Raw genomic sequence first — 24302 nt, 5'->3', positions numbered from 1 at the left:
TTCTGAGTGCTAGGATTAAAGCTGTGTGCCACCACTGCCTGGCTTTATGGCTAGCTAGTGTGGCTAACTCCACACTCTGATCTTCAGGCAAGCTGTATTTGTTAAAGTATAAACACAATATCACCATACCCCTTTCATTCTCTGGCCATAGTCATTATTCAAAAGCTCACAGACTTGCCATTTTTGACAATGCCAGCAGGCTTTCTTGTGCTCTTTTCTAGAATCTTCTACCTAATTTTGTACCTGACAAAATCCTGTTGACCAGTGAGCCTGGCTTAGAGTTAATTCAGCATTTCCTTAAGAATGTCTAGAAAGCTAGGAAGAGTTCACTGGGTTCTGCTCTGTGGCCCTCCAGTCTGTGCCTGTGCCTCCTTCTCCTCCTCTTCCTTCTCTTTCTCCTCCTCCTCTTCCTCCTCCTCCTCCTCCTCCTCTTCCTCCTCCTCTTCCTCCTCCTCTTCCTCCTCCTCCTCCTCCTCCTCCTCCTCCTCCTCCTCCTCCTCCTCCTCCTCCTCCTCCTCCTTCTTCTTCTTCTTCTTCTTCTTCTTCTTCTTCTTCTTCTTCTTCCTCTCTCTCTCTCTCTCTCTCTCTCTCTCTCTCTCTCTCTCTCTCAGAGTTAATTCAGCATTTCCTTAAGGATGTCTAGAAAGCTTGGAAGAGTTCACTGGGTTCTGCTCTCAAAGCCTGGCTCAGTGACTTACAAACTCCACAAGGCCATGCCTCCTAAACCTCCCCAGACAGTGCTACCAGCTAGAAATCAAATGTTCAAATACATGAGCTACGCAGGACATTCTCATTTACACCACAAATACTAAATAAACTTCAGAGGAAGGCCACGATAATAGGTTCCCTGTTGGCTCCGCAGCTTTAGTTTGTTTACCTTTAAAATATAAAGCAGTGGCCCCCAGAGAATCAGGAGTCCCGCACATGTGTCACGTGATGCCCCAGTCACCCCGACAGGCTCTGCTAGGCACCTTGAACTCACCACCACTCAGCACTGGGATTCCTTGTTCCTTGGAGCAGATGCTTCCAGAGTCCTGCTTGTGCCCACTGTTTCCTAGCAACTGCACTGAGTCTTCACCCCACCTCAGGTTTGCTGCTGTGCTTGCTTTGTAAATCTTGCTGGCATTTGGATAAACAGGAAAGGATGTGGGCTCATTCTCTTCCTCCTTCTCTGGCCTCGGCTTTCCTTTAGGTCCGTGTTCTAGTGGTGCCGGCGGAGAATTATGACTACCACATACTTCACAGAACATCAGTGGACAAGTCCTTTGAGTTCATCAGCAATTGTGGAGGAGACAGTTTTTATATTGAGTGAGTGTCGTTTTGTGGGAGGGCTCTGGCATGATCGTATTCCAAGCTGGAGGTCTGGAAAGAGTCTGGCCTGGAGTCGGCCTCTCCTCACCACCCAGGAGAGCAGTGAGGCTGGTGTCTCAGGAAGGTGATGCCGTTCACTGTGCCCACCACTCAGTGAGAGACCTCGACATGTACCATCTGAGCAGGGTGACCACAATCAACCTTGAACTCAGCAGACGCCTACCCTCACCTCAGGATTAGGGACCAATTAGGAGAATCTCTTGCACCTTGCTAATTCCTACTGGCTGCTGTATATACTGAAAGATCCTACCCAGGGCACCTTCCCTGGCAATCACCTCTGTGATGGGGACTGTCCAGAGCTGTGTCCTTGTGCCCTGTCTTCTCTCATCCCTAGGTGCTAAGAGCACAACAGCCCCAATACCAGTTCTGCTGTGAATCCAGTGCCCCTTAGAAGCTTCTAGAAGGAGCCAGGAGCTCCAGAGGCCCTAAAGACGGGCTCTTCTGGTACAGTGATAGTAAAAGCTAAGGCCCCACATCTCATCGCTCCATACCACTCATTCTCGGGAATGACCACAGCTAAGGTCCCTTACCTGGGAGATGACCCGCCTGGCTGGATGACTGTCAGTAGCTGACAGTTCTCATCACATCATTCCGTCTCCATTATCTTTCCACGCCGCAGCTCGTCCTGCAGCTGCTTCACACCAGGTTCCCACTGGCCATTCCTGTGATGCCTTCTCCTCGAGCAGTCCTTGGGGACAGGGTGGCTGTCACTGGCTGAAACCACAGTGGGGCCATTTTTCACTTCTTCCCAAACTTGAGTGCTCAACGCCCCCACCCCCAAAGGTGCTGCCAGGTGGACCCAGTCGGAAAGGGAAGTTGAGGAAAGACGCATGTCCTAGGTTATCACTATGAGTGGTTCTGTTTTCACAGTCCCCGGGCAGCCTCTGGATTCTGTAAAAACGCGGCAAGGTCCCTGGTAGCCTTTTACCATAACGGGGCTCTGCCTTGTGACTGTCACCCTGCTGCGGCTGCCGGCCAGCACTGCAGTCCTGAGGGCGGACAGTGCCCTTGCCGGCCCAACGTCATCGGGAGGCAGTGCACGCGCTGTGCAACAGGCCACTACGGATTTCCACACTGCAAGCGTAAGTGACACTGTATTCCTTATAAACATGCAGGCTAGCTCATGCCCCATGTCTACACACTGTGGTCTGAGCGGCAAGGCTCAAGGGCTTAAAAACATAAATGTGAGTGTATACTTATCATATGGACAACTTGGTCCCTTTTCAGGTTGTGTGATCCAATGAAAACTTGGTTCAGAAAGGACATTCAAAGTCTCATGGGTGTATACTCATTAAATTAGGAACCCTCGTATTTTTACTTAAGAGCTACCCTGTGGTCCGATGCCTGGCTCAGCCCATGCCGTCAGTGGCAGTGAGAGCTACAGGTGTGCGGAGCACCATGGGACACTCTGTCTGAACAAACAAGAATGTCACTGCTGTAGACTGTGCTGACCATGGGCCCTGGACCTGCAGGGCTTTGGGAGGCTGTGGAACGTTCAATGTCTTGAACGTTCCCTACTTGATTTCTTCTAGAGCTTTCTGTTGAACAGGAGGCTCATGTTGGAATGGGATGCCAGCAGCCTGGTAGGTTTGTGGAGTGTCTAGCCTAGAGCCAGTTAGTCCAGCTGCTCCTCACTTGGGGGCCGCACACTGTTTTCTCCTGGGAGCCTTGCTTTGACTGACTTAGATCAGCATGGACACCCACAGAAGGGGAAGGAAAACATGTCCCCAAACTGTACGGGAACTCCAGGAAATCCCAGTTCTGTATAGTCCAACTCTTATGCAGTGTCTCTTTGTCCCTCGGCAGCTTGCAACTGTGGCAGAAGCCTTTGTGAAGAGGTGACGGGGAAGTGCCTCTGTCCACCCCGCACAGTCAGGCCCCAGTGTGAAGTCTGTGAGGTGAATGCCTTCAACTTCCACCCCCTGGCTGGCTGTGAAGCCTGCAACTGCTCCAGGAAAGGCACTGTCGAGGCGGCCATTTCTGAGTGTGACAGGAACAGCGGGCAGTGCAGGTGAGTCATGGCACACCAGTGTGCCGGATCCTGTCATCTGGGCACAGCCTGGTCATTCCCATTCCTCACTTCCCACCTGTGCACAGTGATGGCATCAGGATGGAGCCTCTCAGAAAGAATGGACTTTGGTGGGTAAATTGCTTTGTTCATCCAGATTTAGGGCAGCCAGGCAGAGCCCCAGGTGGTAGGCTACCAGTTACCAGCCTTGCCCACGTACCCCACTACATTGTCGCAATAGGATTGTGCTATGTGTGTGCCAGGATCCCACTGTCTTGATGGTTGGCTTTGTTTGTCCATTGGCATAATGCAGAGTTGTCTGGAAAGGGGTCTCCACTTGGTCTAGACAGTCCTTTTCCATGTGACTCTCGACTGTGTCAAGTTGACACAATTAGCCATCACAGGCCTTCAAAGCAGGGTTTATTGGTTGTGGGGAACCAGGCAGGGTTGGCCATCTTCAGGAACCATTGTGGTCCAGCGCACGATAGCTGAGAAATGGTGACTGTATTAGTTATTTGTTCCTGTTGCTGTGTTACAATGCCCTGACAAGAGTAAGTAAAAAGGGGTTAACAGAATCTGGTCCATTATGCTGGGGAAGGCTCTTAAATGATCTAATCCTGTACATCTGTAGCCAGGAAACAGGGTTGATGAATTCCACTACTCAGCCTGCTCTCTCCTTTTTATCCAGTACTAAGGATTTCAACCAGTATGTGTGTTATAAGGACACCAATCAGACCGGCTTAATAGCCAGCAAATCCTATGATAGCTCCATCTTAATTATATCTACGAAGATGTATTTTCATGTTCATACCTTGGGTGTACACGGCTCAACTCTCCATTATAGCAATGGTTCGCTCTCCAAGGAAGAACCCTTCCCCATTCCTTCATCAGTTGTCTGGTGCCTGCCAGCTCCTGTGGGTAGGGAGACATTGTATGGAAGTTGAGAGAAAAGCGAGTCATGGAGCATCCTAAGACTTTGAAACCACAACCATTAGGCCTGCCTGAGTCAACTAGCCAGTCAGCGACCAGGCATGGGCCTCCTAGTGATGTCTGGGCTTAATCACAGGAAGCAACGAGTGAAGGAGCTGAGAAGTAGCCTTAGAATTGATGTTCAGACAGCTCAGTCGAAAACCTCCCCACTGGCGAGAAGAACCCCAGGGTTTCCCAGGATTGCTGACACAACCAGGAAAGAGGGATTTGAGAACCCTTAACACCAGTTAAAGCAGCAGGAGATAATAGATGGGTTTGCTGAAGCACAGCATTTTAGGAAAATATCCTGAGGAATTTTAACAACCCACTGCCAGCAATGGTAGTTTAACTGACTAGAAGTTTCTTAACTTGGGAGCGAGGGATGTCTCACAGCTCTGGCTGGCAAAGGGACCTCACTGATGGGTGTCATGCTTAGATAAATATGAAGCTGCTCTCTTTGACAACATTACGTGATGGAAACATTACAATGTACGATCAAATGGCTTTGTCCTAGCAGAGTCCTTAGAGGTAGCATTAAAAAACAAAACAACTTTAGCAGTTCCCTATACACTGTAAATTGCACAAATTCCCATGTTTATACAGAAAAACCATTTAATTGCTTAAAATAGTAATTTATTTACAAAAATTTTCTTCATGAATTTTTTTGTATGTATTTGTGTGTATGGTGTTTATACAATGTTTTCTGGCAAGTGTGGGCACATATGTGTATGTGACCAAAACTCAACCTCAGGTTCCTTCTGTGGTCACCGTCCACATTAGTTTTGGAGATCCCATCTGTTACTGAGCCTGAAGCTTAGCCATGGGGCTAGGCTGGCCACCAGTGTGTCCTGAGGTCCATTCGTCTCCACTCATGGCTTCTGAGGGTGCTGGGGATCTGAACTCGGGATTTCTTGCTAACTTTACCCACTGAACCATCTCCCCACTCTCGTAAAAGACTTTTGTGTGAAAGCTGCTTCCCTGTGCACTGGAGATTTCCGGATGGCAGCAGGGACGATGGTGTGTAATGGCACCCAGAGCGTAAGTAAGAGAATGGTTAGTGACCCCTGGTGATTGCACTAAGGGAAGACACAGCCTTTCTCAGCAACACTGGGCTTGCTGAGAGCTGAACCAGTGTGGAAACACAAACCACAGCACTTAAAAATTAAAACTTAACACTTAAAAGATTAGCATTTTTTTGTTGTGTTTCCTGCTGACACTGTAAAGTTTGTCCTTCCTGCCAAGCTGAGCCATTACAGATGTTACTCTGCTTTAAAATTATTGTAAATGACTGTAAGCATCCACAATTCTTTGCTTTATGTCTAAAAGCCACTTATGAGTGAGTTCATGTGATATTTGTCTTTCTGAGTCTGGGTTACCTCACTCAATATGATGTTTTCTGGATCCATCCATTTGCCTGCAAATTTCAAGATGTCATTATTTTTTCTGCTGTGTAGTACTCCATTGTGTAAATGTACCACATTTTCCTTATCCATTCTTTGGTGTAGGGGCATTTAGGTTGTTTCCAGGGTCTGGCTATGACAAACAATGCTGCTATGAAAATAGTTGAGCACATGTCCTTGTGGCACGATTGAGCATCCTTTGGATATATACCCCAAAGTGGTATTACTGGGTCTTGAGGAAGGTTGTTTCCTAATTTTCTGAGAAATCGCCACACTGAAGTCCAAAGGGGTTGTACCAGCTCTATTTCCACCAGCAATGCAAAAGTGTTCCCTTTACCCCACAACCTCTCCAGCGTAAGTTATCATCAGTGTCTTTGATCTTGGTTATTCTTAAAGGTGTAAGATGGAATTTCGGAGTTGTTTTGATTTGCTTTTCTCTGATGGCTAAGGATGTTGAACGTTTCCTTAAATGTCTTTCAGCCATTTTAGAGTCCTCTGTTTAGAGTTCTCCATTTAGATCTGTACCCCATTTTTTTATTAGATTATTTGCTTTTTTTTTTTTGATGACCAAATTCTTGAGTTCTTTGTATATTTTGGAGATCAGCCCCTATGCCTGATGTGGGGTTGGTGAAGATCTTTTCCCATTCTGTAGGCTGTCGTTTTGTCTTGTTGACTGTGTCCTTTGCTTTATAGAAACTTTTCAGTTTCAGGAGGTCCCATTTATTAATTGTTTCTCTCAGTGTCTGTGCTGCTGGGGTTATATTTATGAAGTGGTGCCAATGCTTTCAAGTGTACTTCCCACTTTCTCTTCTATGAGGTTCAGTGTGGCTGGCTTTATGTTGAGGTCTTTGATCCATTTGGACTTGAGACTTGAGTTCTGATAGAGTAACTAGTGAACAGACACAGGACAGCTCTCCCTGCCATCCTGGATGCCAGTTTCCAGTGCGTTAAGAAACTTAGCAAAATCATCACTGACCTTGCTTCTAAGTTTAAACCTCTGATCTTATTTTCTTGTTCCGTCTCGGATGGCATCCAGACAACACTGTGTCAGCTCGAGGTGTCTATCTGGCCAACCCCAGATACTGAAGTTCTGACCGTGGGCCGCTAGAACACAGTTCCGCTTTCTGTGTGGATTTAATAAAATAGAATAGTAGGAGAAATAAGAATTACCTGCATTCAGTAATGGAAAATGAATACTATTTGACTCTTGAAATGCTTCCAGGGGTTATAATAGCCTTAGGAGGATTCTTAATCTGTGGCACAAACAAGGAAGCTGGGACCACTGCTGGCAGAAACTGCCTGCTGGGACTCCCCCTCAGGCTGTTTGTTTTATGGGACTCACCCTCAGGCTGGCTTAAGGTCTCAGACACACAGTCCCCCCCTCATCCCCACTGGCTGTCATCATTGCTTCACTACAAATGAGCCCATGTGGACTCTCCGACCAGCTCCACTTAGGACCATGTCTCCTGAGTCCTGGGGCTCCTGTCCTCTCGCATATATAATGGAAACACTTTTTAAGATTTGATTTGATTTGTTTGTGTATAGATGTATATATCTGTGTCAGTATGAGTATATGTACATATGTGTGTTCAGGGGCCCTTGGAGGCCAGAAGAGGGTATTGGATCCCTTGGAGCTGAAGTTACAGGTATTGGTGATGTAGGTGTTGGGAACAGAACTCCAGTAATTATGACTGAACAGTAAATGCTCATAACCACTGAGATGGCTCTACAGTCCCCAATTAAATAAGATTTTTAAACTATTTATTGATTCTTTGTGAATTTCACATCATGCACCCCAATCCCATTCATCTCCCTGTCCCTCCTTATCTCTGTATCCACCCTCTACCCTTGCAACCTCCCTCACCAAAAGAAAACAAACAATGTCACCATGGTAGCTGTGGTGTGTCACGGTGTGTCACAGTATAGCGTTTACCAGTTTTCCTTGCAAGTGTTCATTGCAATGAGTCATCGGCCTGGTCAGAGGCCTCTGCTGCACCATCAGTACTGAATCCTCGCCCGTGTCATGGAGGTCCTGCAGCTTTGGGTCTCAGGACCAGTCCCTCCATGTGCTGATGGGGTAGATGTTGGGTGGGCCAATTTAAAGCCCTGGATCTGGGACTGGGTGGTAGCTGAGTTAGCCCTCCCACTTCCTGCACCCTCACCACCAGGACCAATTCTATTGTGTTGCCTAGGCAAGGAGTGGGACCAGCTCACCTGCTCTCACCACTTTGGGGCCAGTTCTCTCACACTGCCCAGGTGAGGGTTGGGGCCAGTTTCCGGTGCTCATGTCCTCTAGGCCAGCTCTCCTACACTCCAGTCACCAGAGCCAGCTCTACTGTGCTGCCCAGGCAAGGGTGGGGCCAACTCCGCACAGCCCTCAGACATTAGCATTGCCTCAGGTAGCAGCCCAGACCAGACATTGCTACCACAGGGCCACGGACCCAGACACGGTCCTCAGTCGAAGCATGGGCCAGGACCTCACCATGGCCTCAGGGGGCAGTGCAGGCTCTTCCTCGCCCTAGTATCTCCAGTTCTGCCTCTCTTCAAGTGCACAAATGGTTTCACTTCTTTCTTTCCCATCTTCCCACCACACGCTTGCTCCTCACAGTGGGGTCTGCCCTGCCTGTGGCATGTGATGGCAGGTGGGGGTCCCTTGGGTGTCTTCTGCCATGCCCATGTCATGTGGAAGTGGACAAGCAAGATAATATTTTCCAGGACTTTTAGTGAAAGCTCCCTCTTGGCGGGTCCTTAGCTCCCAGATTCTACGTTCAGTTTTGGTGGGCACAGGGGCAGGGCCTCCAAAGATGGAGGCCAGAAACCGGGACTTATAGTGAGTATGTTCACGTCTTTTTCTCTTCTGGTTGCTTTGAGCAAAACACCATCTTTTTCTCCTTATATAACCAGCACTTTCTGTTGACTATGCTTTTCTCAGCCCTTCCTTCTCTCTGCCCTCTGCAGCCTCTAGTAATCACTATTCCACATTCGACTTCTTTGGACTCTACAATTTTAAGTTCCATCTCTAAGTAAGATCATGGCATATTTGACTTGCAATGCATGGCTTGCTTCACCTAGCACAATTCCCTTCTGTCCATGGTATTGTACAGACGGCAAGGCTTCACAACTGGGTAGTATTCCTGTCAGTATACGTGCCGCATTTTCTCGGCCCATTCAACCACTGATGGGCACGTGGCTTGATTCTGGCTGTTTGGCCGTTGTAAACAGCACTACACTGAAGGTGGGCATGGAGCTATCCCCGTGACATACCCGTGTCTTTCCTTAGCACACAAACCTGTGGTTTCTGATGCTTATGCATACTTGGTTTTCACAATGACCATTGTTTGCTGTGTGCATGCGTGTTTTGTTTCATTGCTCAGACTTTATCAGATGTTTCATTTTGGGTACAGTGATTCAATCATGCTTATGTTGTAATGAGGAAACCTATACTAATTCATCATGACAGCTGGCATGCTAAGTCCAGCCATGTTGTATGGGGGATCTTTCCGTGACATGGGGCTCGACACAGAGTCACTGCTCTCGTACTACTCCTTCATCAAAACCTTCCTCAGTTTCCCGTTGTCTCAAGCATCAAGGCCAGTCTTCCATAGCGGTCTGGCTTACACCTACTCTAACTTCTTCCCTTCTGAGTTTCCTCCTCTATGAGCTCTGTACACATTCACTTCTCCAGCCATGAAAGGCCTCTGTCCCCCTTATGTTGTACGAGGAACGGCGGGGCTGTGTCCCGCCACCCGGCTAGCTTTACCCGAAATAATTACACGGAAACTGTATTCTTTTAAACACTGCCTGGCCCATTAGTTCCAGCCTCTTATTGGCTAGCTCTTACATATTGATCTAACCTATTTCTAATAATCTGTGTAGCGCACGAGGTGGCTTACCAGGGAAGATCTTAACCTGCGTCTGTCTGGAGTGCGAGAATCATGGCGACTCCCTGACTCAGCTTCTTTCTCCCAGCATTCTGTTCTGTCTACTCCACCCACCTAAGGGTTGGCCTATCAAATGGGCCTAGGCAGTTTCTTTATTAATTAACCAATGAAAGCAACAGATTAGAAAGAAATCACTCCCATGTCATTTCCCCCTTTTCTGTTTAAACAAAAAAGATGGCTTTCATTTTAACATAGTAAAATTACATATAGCAAAACAGTTATCAAGCAAGAATTACAGTTACAATATTTATATCTATTTTATCTTTTATCATAACTAAGGAAAACTATGACTATAATAACCATTCTTCAACTCCATCAAAGACTCCAGAAGGATATAATATTACCTAAGCAAATAAGAAATCCAAACTCTAGAAATGACAGAGACATCTCGCTGCCTGGACAGTCACCCAAAGTTTTTTTGTACCATTGGGGCATCCATCTTTGGCCTTCAGGCCCATAGTATCCAGCAGACATTTTTATGAAGCAGGAAATTTTAAAGACAGTTTAGTCACTATCTGCTGTGTCCTGCAGAATGTCTCCCAGACTCTTTTATGAATCAGGAACGCTGAAAGATCATCTCACCTTTAGGCAAGTTTAGTAGTCCTCTCTCTGCAGGTTTTTTGTGTCCAGCTTATGCATCAGTCCAGGCAAGAGCAGTTTCTTACCCAAATAGTTATCAAACTCCATAACGAGCCTCTTTAATGCCCATCTTCCTCTTGAAGTAGATTGGTGCTGCCAGGAGCAGACGTATCTCATTGTCAAGAAAAGCCCTAAGTTATTAAAACATTTTTAAATGCCATATTTTGCAGTCTTTGAAAGATATGAAGAAGGCCTATCTATCTGAAATATATTTCTATATATCTAGAAAATCTAACTAACATGACTACAAATTTGACTATTATAGATGATTATCCATTAGCAACCTATATTTTCTAATTATACATTATATTTTAAAAATGAACTACATAATCACAATCTTAATCAAGATTAGAAATGTGTATATACATATAACAAAATTGACCTTAAAATCCATACCAATGCAAATTATTTATACCTATATCATATCCCCCTTTAAATGTAAAAGGACATTTATAAACAATATTTGGGAATATGGGCACAGTTATTTCTCTCCAAACTGCTTTCTGTTGAATGGGGGCGTTGTTAATTAGGTCTTTCATGGTATAACCTGTGTGCCAGGGTCATCTCAGTTGGCAGTTGAGCAAAGTAATTTTTTGAGGGTGTTTACAGCAACCTTTCAGGGGGGCGTGGTCTATCATACCATATTGGGATAGACGCAATTTACAGGGTCTCATCCTCTGTGAAAACAAAAGAAGACCCTCTCCAAAGCATCATATCCTTAGACCCAAATTTTGAAGTCATAATACCGTTATGATATCCATTCTGGTTCCACTGGGCAGCCCATATAATGAAATGTCTCTCTGTACTTAGCTCCTTCACAGTCAAAAATTTTAAAGAAAACACAATGTACATAATCCAGACTCTCTGTGAATTTTTCATTGTTACATGGCTTTTCTTTATTTCTTTTAATCTATAACTATCTGTACTCTGTCTCTTTAAAGACTTTCCTCCCCCCCCCTTTTTTAAGGTCATTAACTTTATTTTCTCTACTTTTTTTCTCTCTCTCAAGCCTATGTACATTCATCCAACACTGTGATCCATTTAGTGGTCTGAATCTGTCCTATTGTGAATCTGTAATTTTTTTACTATCCAGGAGCATTTCTTAAAATGTTAAGTACTTCTTAAAAACTTAAGTTGCATCATGTACAGGCAATACAGTACTACCTGTGTCCTGCCCAGTCTAAACCTTAACTGTGCTGTTATTACAGTAATTATGGTAGCTTTTATCTGAGGTTAGCACAGTTTAGTATGGAGCAGCCGCTCCTGTCTCAGATCTACTTGGTGCCCCTGAGCCACACACAGTTCCAGGCACACAGCAGTTCACATTGCCATTAAGCAAGCTGTAACACTTTACTCCAAATGTTCCATTTAAAAGCTCTGTCTCCCGCAGGAGCCAGGCAGAGATTGCAATGGCGGCACAGCCCAGAAAGCCGGCATTTTAAAATAGCCAGTTTTTTTGTTTTTTTTGTTTTTTGCTGTTGAGTCAGGACAATTTTTTTTGTAGCACGCAACCCATAAACAACAAAAAGCTGTCTTAAATATTTTTTTCTTTTTTAAGTCCTCTCAGGTTTTTAAGTGGATTTAGCCCCACGTTGGGCACCACCTGGCTAGCTTTACCCGAAATAATTACATGGAAACTGTATTCTTTTAAACACTGCCTGGCCCATTAGTTCCAGCCTCTTATTGGCTAGCTCTTACATATTGATCTAACCCATTTTTAATAGTCTGTGTATCCCACGAGGTGGCTTACTAGGGAAGATCTTAACCTGTGTCTGTTTGGAGGGGAAGAATCATGGCGACTCCCTGACTCAGCTTCTTTCTCCTGGCCTTCTGTTCTGTTTACTCTGCCCACCTAAGGGTTGGCCTATCAAATGGGCCTAGGCAGTTTCTTTATTAACCAATGAAAGCAACAGATTAAAAAAATCACTCCCATGTCACTCTTCTGCTACCTTCAGATTATTTGTGTCCTTCAAAGAGTTTGTGTTGCAAACTGAAAACTCACAGGAAGAATGAGACACAAATGTCACAGAGATAGTGCCACCATTTTTTTTAATACAAGCAAACTTAATATTTAGTCATCCTATCTCTTACACTATTACTTAATTTCTTACATCTCCATGTCTTCAGTGAAACTGCTGATGTCAAGACTGGCTTGTTCAGCCTTGCTCCCTCCAGGTCCCCTGACACAGAGATGTGACATGTAGAAGCCATCGGTAATTCTCCAGTGAGGGAATGAATGACATGGTAGACCTTGGACTGCAGGTTGAAACTGATGTTTGACATGACCATCAGATGATAGGAACTGCAGTATTTAATAACAGAAAGACAATGTTCTCTCTGGTGCATCTGGACCAGTTCCTATGAGATGCTTGCAGGCACCCACGCACACATGTGGGCAGATATTATTACATAATGTTGGGCCCCCAGCCGAGTGTCTCAGAGATGACTTCATAGACCAGCATCCCAAGAGCGGCCCTGCTGTGTCTCCAGGTGGCAGCAGCCAGCGCAGCTCTCCTGTCTCTGGTCTCCTGGGAGACAGGTGTAAGGTCAGGCTGACTCAGGTTGCTTTAGAAGATATTCAGCCAGATCTTGGAGTGGGTGTTTCTTTTTTCTTCCTGGTTGTCATGACATCACCAGATTCCTGTGGTTACTTGATGCTACACAGGATCCAAACACTGAATTCCTCTGAAGTATAGATTCTATATTCTTCAGGTTCTGCTTACCCGGACTTGTCATCCCCATCTGGGCTGGGCTGAGAACAGTTTCAGGGCCACAACTCCCTATTTGTGTTTTCTTCTCCATTCGTGTGCTCTCTGCTGCCTTGTGTCTTTTCAGCTCAGAGCTAGGTCCAGGGTGATGGGTGTGGTCTCCCACCATCCCCTCCTATGCCATCAGTTCACAAGGGCTCTGGAGGCAACAGGGAGAGAGAGAGCCCACTTTAGCTTCCCTTCTGTCTTGTCTGACTGCCCTAGCTGTAACAGGCATCCATGCCTTCCTTCGTCAACACACTGAGACTACAGCAGCTGTGCTTCCAACAGCATGCCTTCTTCTTCCATAGGACCCTGTTGTAGGAACGTGGATGTCCCTGCAGTACCTGAAATTGTTGTTTGAATGTGAAGTGTCCCCTGTAGGCTCATGTGTGTGGGGTGTGTATATGTAGGATATGAGTGTATAGGGGTGTGTGTAGGTTGTATGTATGTGTGTATAGGATGTGTGTGGAGTTGAGCGGAGAGTGAGATGGTCCATATCCAGCTTCTCTGATTCCCTTTCAAAATTTCTGATGCCCTGCACTAGAGTGATTGCTTCTAGCAGAACGTTTATGAATTCCTCCTGTGTGGTTCTAGATGCACCTCACTTCCCACTGGGCCGTGTGCTCCTCTAGGCCAGGGTTAAGCAGGAATCATCACAGAGACATGCCAGTGTGCAAGGTGCAGTCCTGAGGGTTTCACACAGTTTCTTACTCAATGCAACAATCCATTTCCGCAGATGTGTGAAAACTGATTGTAAAGGGGATGAATTTTCTCAGCCCCCTGCACAGTGAGCTGCAGCATACATAGCGCTGGAGTTTAAGCTGCTTGAATTCATTCTCACTATTAACAAAAACCCTTTCTATGGTTATAAGCAGATGTTTGATTAAAAAGCAGCTGCTCTCACTTAGGTATGGGACAAGGAACAGAGCACACAGCTTGCTCACCCCTTCCTCTGTCCCCTATATGGTGAGTCCCCCCTTCTCCTGTCCCCTACATGGTGAGTCCCCCTTCTCCTGTCCCCTATATGGTGAGCCACAGGGTCCTGTCCCTCTGGTCTACCTTTTCTCGTTCACCCCATGCGTCAGCTGCATTTGCTGGTGACTGACGGATCAGTGTCTGTGGGCTCAGGCTCTCACGGTCCCTCTCTTCTGGACTTGCCCCAAATGGCTCCTCTTGCCATCTGCTTCCCTTGGCTACTTCCTGCCCACAGGCTCCTCCTCACTAATTCCTTTTCTCCTTGGCTTCCGTGGGGTCTCGGATTCGTCGTATACTCAGCTGGAAACCTGGAACTCTTCATCTTTTCTTCTTCCCCCACCTCATGGAAGATGCAAGTCCCAGAAACCTCCACCCAAAACACTTTAGAAACCATTCTCATGCCCACCCTAAACCCTCTTCCCCAAGCTAGCTCATGACCTGGTAGCGTTTGATTGGAACTCTTTCCTCGACTCCACCCTGCACACGGTCCAGCCACTTCCTCTCCTCCTTGGGCGCCTCATCAAGCCATCCTGACTCAGGATGACAACTGAACTCTCATCTAACTTGACAGACCTGAGGTTTGACAATCCCCTCTTGGGCTTCAGTTCTAGTGACACCAGGCATGTGCTTCATGAACATACTTGGTGGTGTTCTTACTGTGTTCCTTCTGTCTGAAACACCAGCACTGCAGCATTCCAGATCAGCCCAGGTGTTAGCTCCCCCGGGGATACTGGTAGCTCTTCTAGGGTGGACCCCATGTGTACTGTTCACATTTCTACTTATGGGCTTTGGGGGGAGTGGTGTACACATCTCTGCACCTCCAACCCTTAGCAAGGACTCTGATCCGGGGGTCACAGGTCACCCATGGTGGCATCTTCACTGGCTTTCTGTGGGTGTCAGCAGCCACACTCAGCCCCTGTGCCTGTGTGATTGGTGTCTTTCAGCAACTGTCCTATCATGAAGCAGGGAGACCTTTTAGAGTCGCACACAGAGCAGTGATGGGAGTTTTGTTTCCTTTCTTCCTGTGCAGGTGCAAGCCTAGAATCACAGGGCAGCGGTGTGACAGATGTGCTCCTGGCTTCCACCACTTCCCTGAGTGTGTCCCCTGCAGTTGTCACAGAGACGGGACTGAGCCCAACGTGTGTGACCCAGGGACTGGGGCTTGTGTGTGCAAGGTAAAGCAAGTCCTGTGATGCGTGGGAGTTTTTCCAGGGAACTGACCTGTGATGAGTTCTGTAATGTATGTAACATTTAGTACTTACCCTCTCCCTTCATAGGCGTAATGAAGGAAAGATCTTTCTCATCTTTTAGAAAGGTTACAGCCCCCATCCCTCTCTCTATGACAATCTGTTAATAAGGACAAATCCCTTTAGAAAAATCAACATGAACTGTTTTCTATAGCATCAGGAGGTTCATATCTTTCTTGCAATTTGTTCTTGGATGAGGGCCCAAAGCTATCTTCCCTGCCACAGGTCCCAAAATCTTACAGGTGGGATTCAGATCCTAGCAGATGTTGCAGGTGGGGGAAGTTGGACCAGTTGCCCTTCTGCCATCAATCCCACAGTGCTGTCTGTGTCTCCCGATGCTAGTGTCTTACAGCCCCACAGCCCACAGTTCTGTCTCTGTGTCTCCCACTGCTAGGGTGTCTTACAGCCCCGCAGTTCACAGTTCTGTCTCTGTGTCTCCTGATGCTAGGGTGTCTTACAGCCCCACAGTTCACAGTTCTGTCTCTGTGTCTCCCGATGCTAGGGTGTCTTACAGCCCCACAGTGCTGTCTCTGTGTCTCCTGATACTAGAGTGTCTTACAGGACTCATTCTTCATGTTTTGTTTTAACAGGAAAACGTGGAAGGCCCAGAATGCCAAGTGTGTCGCAAAGGATCATTCTACTTAAACCCTGCCAGTCCAAAAGGTTGCACCACATGCTTCTGTTTTGGAGTGACTACTGACTGTCAAAGTTCACACAAGCAAAGATCTAAGGTGTGTTTGGGTTCTTGGTCAGTATTCCTAACCTCGCTGCTCCTTGGTCTGCAGCACTGTCTCCGTAGATGCCATCGTGAGTGTGTCTCAGATTATTCAGGTCTTTGATCAGATGTCACATGCTCAGAATGCTTTCTCCCACCTCCCCCTGGAAATAGATAATCCTGGTCAGTATCTGTATCATTGCCCTTGACTTCTCCATAGCATTTAACACTTTGTAACATATTATACCTTTAACTTTAAAAATTACTGTCTTTCCTTTCTCCATAAGTGGAATGTGAACTCCTTAACATATACCATGGCCTAAGACAGGATTTGGAACATAGAAGATGGTGGTAATAACACAGTCTTCATTCTCTTTTTTATATTCTTCCTTTTAAAATTTCTTTCTCAAATGTTTTACCATATGGAAGGGTGTGTGCCTATGCGTGATGAAGCCAGAGGTCAATGTTAAGTGTCTTCTTCCATTGTTCTCCACTTCCACCTCTGAGGTAATCCCTAAGTGGACCTGGATCTTGCCTTGGCTAGACTGACTGGCATCCCCCTGCCTTCACTTCCCAAGCACTGAGACTGCATATGTGTGCCGCCCCACCTAGCTTTTTCTGTGGCTTCTTGGAGATCAAACTCAGGTTCTCGTGCTTGTGAGATAAGTACCTTCCCGCTGAGCTGTCTCCCTCTCTGTCTACTTCTGAAATTAACTTTATAAAACTAAGACTTTATCAACTTCATTAGTCCACGATCCAGTAGCATCTGTGTAATACTGCTTTACATATTTTACTGCTTGCTGAGTGGAGGGTGGACTAGTTTGTGGAAGGAAACATAGTTTGTAAGTCTGCTCTGTAGTCTCCCCTTTTACCCACCACAGCTTACTCCTGAGTGTTCCTTGTCAATTCTTTGTTTTCCCTCCCCTCTAAACGGAGCTGGTTTCCTCAGTGACAAAGGAAATATTGTACTTGGGCTACTGTATTCCAAAACACAATTAATTTTTTAAAATGTTGTCAAAAACCTTTTAAAAATCTAAGTTAATTCTTCATGTACAGAATGTATTCTGGTTATTCCCTCCCCTCCCGCTCTACCCTCCCTCTGGCCCCTACCAACCCCTTCTTTTTCCTTCCTGTTCCTTTCCAGGGTCAATGGCCCTTGGTTTTATTTTGTTACCCATTTAGTTTGCTAGGATCATCTATGTGATCACTGAATTGTAATTCCTCATTGGAGCCCGACGGATCCACCAGTGCTTACACAAGTGAAGATGTCCACCCTTCCCCTCCCCTCTTTCCATGACTCTATCCATTAGAAATTGCCCATCTGTGGTGGGGAGGGTCCCCTGAATTCCTCCTATATCCTTCTGTATGTGGATCTCATCTTTCAAAGATTTATTTATTTATCATCTATGTATATGTACATGTACCTGCATGTATGGATGTATACCATATGAGTGCATGTAGTAATAAGGAGCGGCGGCAGGGTTGCGTCCCCAAATCCCCAGCCGCCTGGCTCGGCTCGGCTAGCTTATGCCCCAAATAATTACTCAGAAACTGTATTCTTTTAAACACTGCTCTGGCCCATTTCTAATCATCTGTGTAGCGCCCCTAGGTGCGCTTACCGGGAAGATTCTAGCCTAAGTCCATCCTGGGTCGGAGCTGGGGCATGGTGTGCGTCTTCCCTGGAGCAGGTAGCATGGCGTCTCTCCTGAGGCGTCTGCTCCGGAGAGGAGAGCTGCGGAGTCTGACCTCACTTCCTCTTCCTCCCAGCCTTCCCTTCTGTTTACTCCACCCACCTAAGGGTGGGCCTATCAAATGGGCCTAGCAGTTTCTTTATTGCTTAAACAATGAAATCAACAGATTGATATATGACACTCCCACATCACTTCCCCTTTTTCTGTTTAAACAAAAAAAGGAAGGCTTTAACCTTAACATAGCAAAATTACATATAACAAAACAGTTATCAAGTAAAAGTTACATCAGAAACATTTATACATATAACAAAATTGACCTTAAATCTCTATAAATAAAGCAAAATCTATACTAATGCAAATTATTCATACCTATATCATATCCCCCTTTAAATGTAAAAGAACGTTTATAAACCATATTTGGGAACATGGGCGCAGTTTTTCTCTCCAAACTGCTTCCTGCTGAATGGGGGCGTCGTTAATCAGATTATTTAGGGTGTAACCTGTGTGCCAGGTTTATCTCAGTTGGCAGTTGAGCAAAGCAATTTTCTGAAGATGTTCACAGCAACCCTTCAGGAGGACGTGGTCCATCATACCAAATCGGAATAGAAGAAATCCATAGAGTCTCATCCTCTGTGAAAACAAAAGAAGACTCTCTCCAAAGCATCATATCCTTAGATCCAAATTTTGAAATCGTAATACCCTTATATCCATTCTGGTTTAGCTTGGCGGCCCATGTAATGAAATGTCTCTCTGTACTTAGCTCCTTCACAGTCAAAAATTTTAAAGAAAACACAATAATACAAAGAATCCAGACTCTCTGTGAATTTTTCATCTTTACGCGGCTTATTTTTACTCTATCACTTTACTTTATTCTGTCTCTTTAAAGACTTTACCTTTTTTTTTTTAAACCATTAACTTTATTCTCTATATTCTTTTTCTTCTCTCTCCCAAGCCAACGTACATTCATCCAACAGTGTGACTCGTTTAGTGGTCTGAATCTGTCCTATTGTGAATCTGCAAATTTTTTACTATCCAGGAGCACTTTTGATTTGCGCCTTTAAATCACTAGGCACTTAAGAATCTAAGCTGTGACATTCCTAGGTTAACTTTTTGCTTTTTGAGCGCACATCTTTGACCTGGAATAACCCTGTAGACCAGGCTGTCTTTGAACTCTCAGAGATCCGCCTGTCTCTGCCTCCCAGGCATTGGGATTAAAGGCGTGTGCTACTACACCTTGAACTCACAGAGATCTGTTTATCTCTGCCTTCTAAGCACTGGGATTAAAGGCGTGTGCTACCACACCTTGAAGTCACAGAAGTTTGCTTTAAGAATTTTAACTTTTAGTCTGCATATATTTTTAACACACTTTAAACCATTTAGAAATTTTCTCTGTCTTTGAATCTCTCTTTACTGTATATCTCTCTTTTTCTGACCACAAGAGCCTTTAATTTGCCAAGCAATATCAGTAGGACTAAAGGCGTGGCTTTGCCAGCTAGATCCAGTCCATTCCTTAGCTTTCCAGCCTCATGGCTGAGGTACAGGCTGCAAGGTCCCTGCCAGCCAGCGAGCTACAACAGACAACACTCAAATCCTCTCTCGGTAGCCGGCCCTCCTGCCTCAAACAGTCAGAGTTTGCCCTGGCAGGACAGCCCAGAAAGCCAGCATTTTTAAATGGCACAGCTTTTTTCCTGCTACGGCTGAAAACCGAAAAGCATGTGTTCAGCTTTTCATCAACACTGTTTAAGTGTTTTGTGGCAGGACCTCTTAATGAGCCGCAGAGTTTTGCAGCTAAAGCTGAGTCAGGAAGCCTCTTGAGGCTACCAGGTAGGAGCGGCACTCAGCACTTTAATTCTGAGACTGAGCGTGCAGCACAGAAATTCTTTTCATCCAAGTTACATCCAGATCTGACACGCAGAGCACTACGCAGTCTGAAAACACATCTCTGTATGGCAGCAGAAATCGCCATGCTCTTCCGCCTGCCTAAGCCTGATTCTGCCTTCTGCCCAGGAGCAGGCGGGAAGCTCTGAGTCATCGCACCGTCTCAGAGCACTCTCCTTCCGATCCCAAGCGGGAACACAAACATAAAGCCAGAGTTTGCACTGGCGGCAAAGCTCCAGGAAGCCGCGCTTTGAAATGACACAGCATTTTTTCTGCTGCTGTTGCCGAATCAGGAAATCTCTCTACAGCACGCCACCAACAAACAGCAAAAATCTGTGTTAAACGCTCTCTTCCTTATTTTTAAGCCTTCTCAGGTTTTTTAAGTAGGTTTAGTTAGCCCCACGTTGGGCGCCATTTGTAGTAATAAGGAGCGGCGGCAGGGTTGCGTCCCCAAATCCCCAGCCGCCTGGCTCGGCTCGGCTAGCTTATGCCCCAAATAATTACTCAGAAACTGTATTCTTTTAAACACTGCTCTGGCCCATTTCTAATCATCTGTGTAGCGCCCCTAGGTGCGCTTACCGGGAAGATTCTAGCCTAAGTCCATCCTGGGTCGGAGCTGGGGCATGGTGTGCGTCTTCCCTGGAGCAGGTAGCATGGCGTCTCTCCTGAGGCGTCTGCTCCGGAGAGGAGAGCTGCGGAGTCTGACCTCACTTCCTCTTCCTCCCAGCCTTCCCTTCTGTTTACTCCACCCACCTAAGGGTGGGCCTATCAAATGGGCCTAGCAGTTTCTTTATTGCTTAAACAATGAAATCAACAGATTGATATATGACACTCCCACATCAAGTGCAGGTGCCCTCAGAGGCCAGAAAAAGCATTTGATACCCAGAACTGGTGGTTCTGGTCGTTGTGAGTGACCAGGTGCTAGGAGCCAAACCAGGGTCCTCTGCAAGAATCGCAGTGCTCTTAACCACTGAGCCCTTTCTCCAGCCTTTGACTTCACTTTGTAAAGATGCCCACAAGTTATTATTCATCCACTTACTTTTTGATTATTTGAACATCCAGTAAATAACCACCACATGTCAGAAACCAAGGCATGTGGTAAAATACAAAGACAGAGCCCACATATATGTGGTCCCATGCTCCCTGGGTCAGAAAGGAAGCAGAGTTAAGTGACAGCTCTGCTGTGCCCAGTGTGGGCAGACTCAAGGTGAGATGGTTGGGCCTGGGGTATGACTCACTGATAAACTCCACACTATATGAGTTTAATAGATAGCATTTTAAAAAGATACATAAAGGAAAGTTTTGCAGCTAGGTGGTCATTGTGTGAGTCTTTCAGTGATGATGATGATGCAGCCACCACTCTAAAAGCCACAATTACTGTGCTCTAGCTTGTAGACATGATGGGCTGGCGTCTCGAGACAGCAGATGGAGTTGATGTCCCTGTGTCCTTCAACCCCGGCAGCAACAGCATGGTTGCAGATCTGCAGGAGCTGCCATCATCAGTCCACAGTGCATCCTGGGCGTCACCTCCCTCCTACCTAGGTGACAAGGTAACATGGTCTGATGTCCTTCTGAGCCCTCTGGGGTCTCCGCTATCCCTGCATAATCATCATGTCCTGGAGATCTGGGAGGTCGGGTAGTTAACGTTTACAAGTTAGGCAACGTCGACGGAGATGCCCTGCCTCCTGCCACACAGTGGGTGGCAAAGGTACCTCACCTGTGTGTCCCGCTTACACAAGTTCCCAGAAAAGGAAGTCGTGCATGATGGTTTTCTCGATTTGTGCTTCCTGCCAAAGAGCTCTCCTCTGGGGGAATATAAAACCATTTAAATAATAGATGTTGCAAATGAGCCAGGTGCCTTTAAACGCTCTGCGGAGGAGCCTTTGTTTTACAGCAGAAAGGCTCCTTGTCAGGAGAATGAGAAGTGACTCACAGAGTTATTAAAAGAAGCAGAGGCCCCATGGCGGTTAGACTCTCACAAGCAGGACCAAGTGTATTTAATGATGCTCCTCCAGGATCGTATCAGTGAGAAGCACACGCTGTGTGACAGAGCCCGGCCATGATGAGTCCAGTCCAGTCCCTGTGTAGAAACACGATCAGGTGGCATAGGCTGCAAGTCTGTCATAAGAGGAGATGGTAGAAAGCGAGGATTTCACAGCTCACAGGATGTCATAATTTCATATCTCGTGTGGCTTAAATAAACAACAAGGTGTTTACAGAGGTTCCATTATGTAGGCAAAATTGATGAAATTATCAGTCATTGAGGAATGAACTCAATGTCTGTGAGTTAGCTCAGGGGTCGTTAACTCACTGTTGACTCCAGATCTCTAACTCTGGATGAAGAACTATGAACTTTGACACTTTCATGTGCCCAGAATTGCTCTTCCAGCTGACCCATCAGCACTAGCCTCCACTCCTCTCATGCGTTGACCATCTGTACTGCACAGCCGCTTAAGGGGACAAGTGACTGCAGTTTCTGTGGACTGGGGATCCAGGAGACAATGGCCCAGAGTTTCCTCTGGGGTTGTGGTCAGATATTAGCCAGGCTTAGTCATCTTGGAACTAGAAGAGTCAATTGCTAAGGCCACTACCATGGGTTCTGTGCCTTGCTAAATCTGGCTAGAAGCTTCGGATACTCATCATGTGAGATCGTCCTGGACTGCTCATGGAGCCTCATGGCATGATGCATTCCTGGGCTGTTCACAGACTCTCATGGCATGATGGCTGGCTTCTGCAAACGGAGGAAGAAGAATGAGATAGCAAGAATTAATGAAAGAACTCAAGGCAGAAGTCATAAAATCTTAAAACTCAACTTTGGAAAAGACGAAATCTCATTTCTGCTTTATTCTGCGCATTAACTTGTTAGAAAGGAGTCACTGAATTGAGCCCACACTCAAGGCAAGGACAATGAAACTCTCCTGTGTGCGCTTCCTTTCCGTTACTGTAATAAAACACCATGACCAAAAGCAACATCTAAAAGAAAGGATTTGTTTTGGCAGAGGCATGGCAGCAGGCGGTTAGAACAGGAAGCTGAGAGATCGTGTCTCCAACCACACAGAGAATTAGAGAGAGGGCCGTAGGTAGGGAAGGGGTGTGCTCTCAATGCCATCCTAGCCATGTGTTTTCTGCAGCGAAGCTACACCTCCTAAAATTTCCACAATCCCCCAACAGCACCACAATAGAAAACCAATTATCCAAATACCTGAGCCCATGATGAACATTCCTAATTTAAGCCACTACAACTCTAGAGAAGACTATCAGAATTTATGTTCATATTTTAAAAGCCACCCTTGGTCTATCAAAAAGACAGCGATTAAAATCAATTAGATGAGCCTAGGTGTCTCATGGAAATGCTTCCAGGACCTGAGAACACAGCTCTGGGAAGCTTTATCAGGAGGCAGGTCCTAGCAGAAGCCTCCATGGCTAGGGCCCCAGAGATGCTCTCCTGCTCTCCCCTGGAGCAGCGTTTTGTTCTCAGCTGAGATGCTGCTACAGACAGACTCTCCTCAGTCCCTCGTTCCTAGCTGGTTTCAAAGGGGGGAGACCAGGAGCAGAGGAGACCCAGTGAACAGAAAACGATGACCATTCACTGCCACATTGCCACCACGGTCACACTGTGCTGGTCCAGTCTGTGTCTCTGAGGTAGCAGGTGATCATGGCTTCTCTCTCCAGCAAAATTTGTAACAGCACAGGGAATCCCATCTGCTTTCAAGGGATTTTTTTTAAAATTTATTTTTAGAGGTTTATTTTGCAACTGGTAAACCAATTTCTTCTGGTTACTAATAGATTTCTTGGAATCTCTTTGGATTAAGCAAATTTTTGTTTAGCCATCATGGAAGGGAAAATATCTTGTTTGTTATAATATGGTTGTTACTTTTTCTTTTTAATAAAAATACATCCCCACTTATAAGACACATTTGTGTTAATGGTTTTCAGGATTCTGAAAATGACATAAGCAGGCGATGAAGGCAGCATAATTAGTTTCATCCTTCCGAGAGTGTCTTTGCAGATGTCCGTCTTTCCAGACAACTGGGTTAGCGTCAGCCTGGTCATTTTCAGTGCTATTGATACTGTTCTTTCAATTTCAGGTTTCCTCATATGGCGGCTACCTCACCTACCAAGCCAAGTCCTTTGGCTTACCTGGCGACATGGTTCCTTTGGAAAAGCGGGCGGATGTACAGCTTACTGTAGGTACTAGGGTGTGGGCCGAGCAGTGAGAAGCCGTGCCCATAACTAGGGCTGTGCCCATAACCAGGGTTGTGCAGAATGTTAGGCTGAATTGTGATTTGAAGACCCTGACATGAAGTTTAGAGAACATAGCACTCCTGCCCAAAGGGCTTCCCCTCTCCCCTCCCAATGGAGCTATATTTCATCTTTGAAACCGGCTCGTGTTTTATTATGGTCTTATCTTTCAAGTTAGTCTCAAAAATGATTTTGAATTCATTCTTCATGGCACCCCTAGAATACAGGACAAATCCTTGGATATGGGTTCAGGAGCCCTAGCCCAAAGCTAAATCTGCCTTTGCTTACCTTGGAAGCGGGGTGCTGGAGATGTAACCCAGGAACTCGCACCTGCTATGAGCTCCATCCCCACCTCCATTTCTGCCTTACATGCTATGGGTGCTAGCAACTCCAGCTTCCAGGAAGGTTTCTTTGCACCCTGCACTGTAAATGGGCCAGCAAGCCTCATACACATCTTCATGGCAAAGGCCCCGTGT

At 46.1% G+C, this 24302-nt stretch overlaps 1 protein-coding gene across 2 annotated transcripts in view; it reads left to right on the top strand.

Annotated features, from left to right (window-relative positions):
* The window catches only part of Lama3 (laminin subunit alpha 3), a 224241-nt gene that overhangs the window by 119045 nt on the left and 80894 nt on the right, over positions 1-24302 (top strand). For both annotated transcript variants that reach the window (XM_075969274.1, XM_075969275.1), the window contains 7 exons: positions 1193-1308; positions 2242-2453; positions 3178-3382; positions 15084-15228; positions 15891-16031; positions 20973-21134; positions 23673-23771. In XM_075969274.1, coding sequence (XP_075825389.1) covers positions 1193-1308; positions 2242-2453; positions 3178-3382; positions 15084-15228; positions 15891-16031; positions 20973-21134; positions 23673-23771 — 1080 coding nt within the window. The remainder of the gene's footprint in view (positions 1-1192; positions 1309-2241; positions 2454-3177; positions 3383-15083; positions 15229-15890; positions 16032-20972; positions 21135-23672; positions 23772-24302) is intronic.

The sequence above is a fragment of the Microtus pennsylvanicus genome, chromosome 4 (assembly GCF_037038515.1).
Source record: "Microtus pennsylvanicus isolate mMicPen1 chromosome 4, mMicPen1.hap1, whole genome shotgun sequence".
NCBI classification, from domain to species: domain Eukaryota; kingdom Metazoa; phylum Chordata; class Mammalia; order Rodentia; family Cricetidae; genus Microtus; species Microtus pennsylvanicus.
Note: the sequence above shows the minus strand (reverse complement) of the source record. Positions and strands in the feature narration are given on the sequence as shown.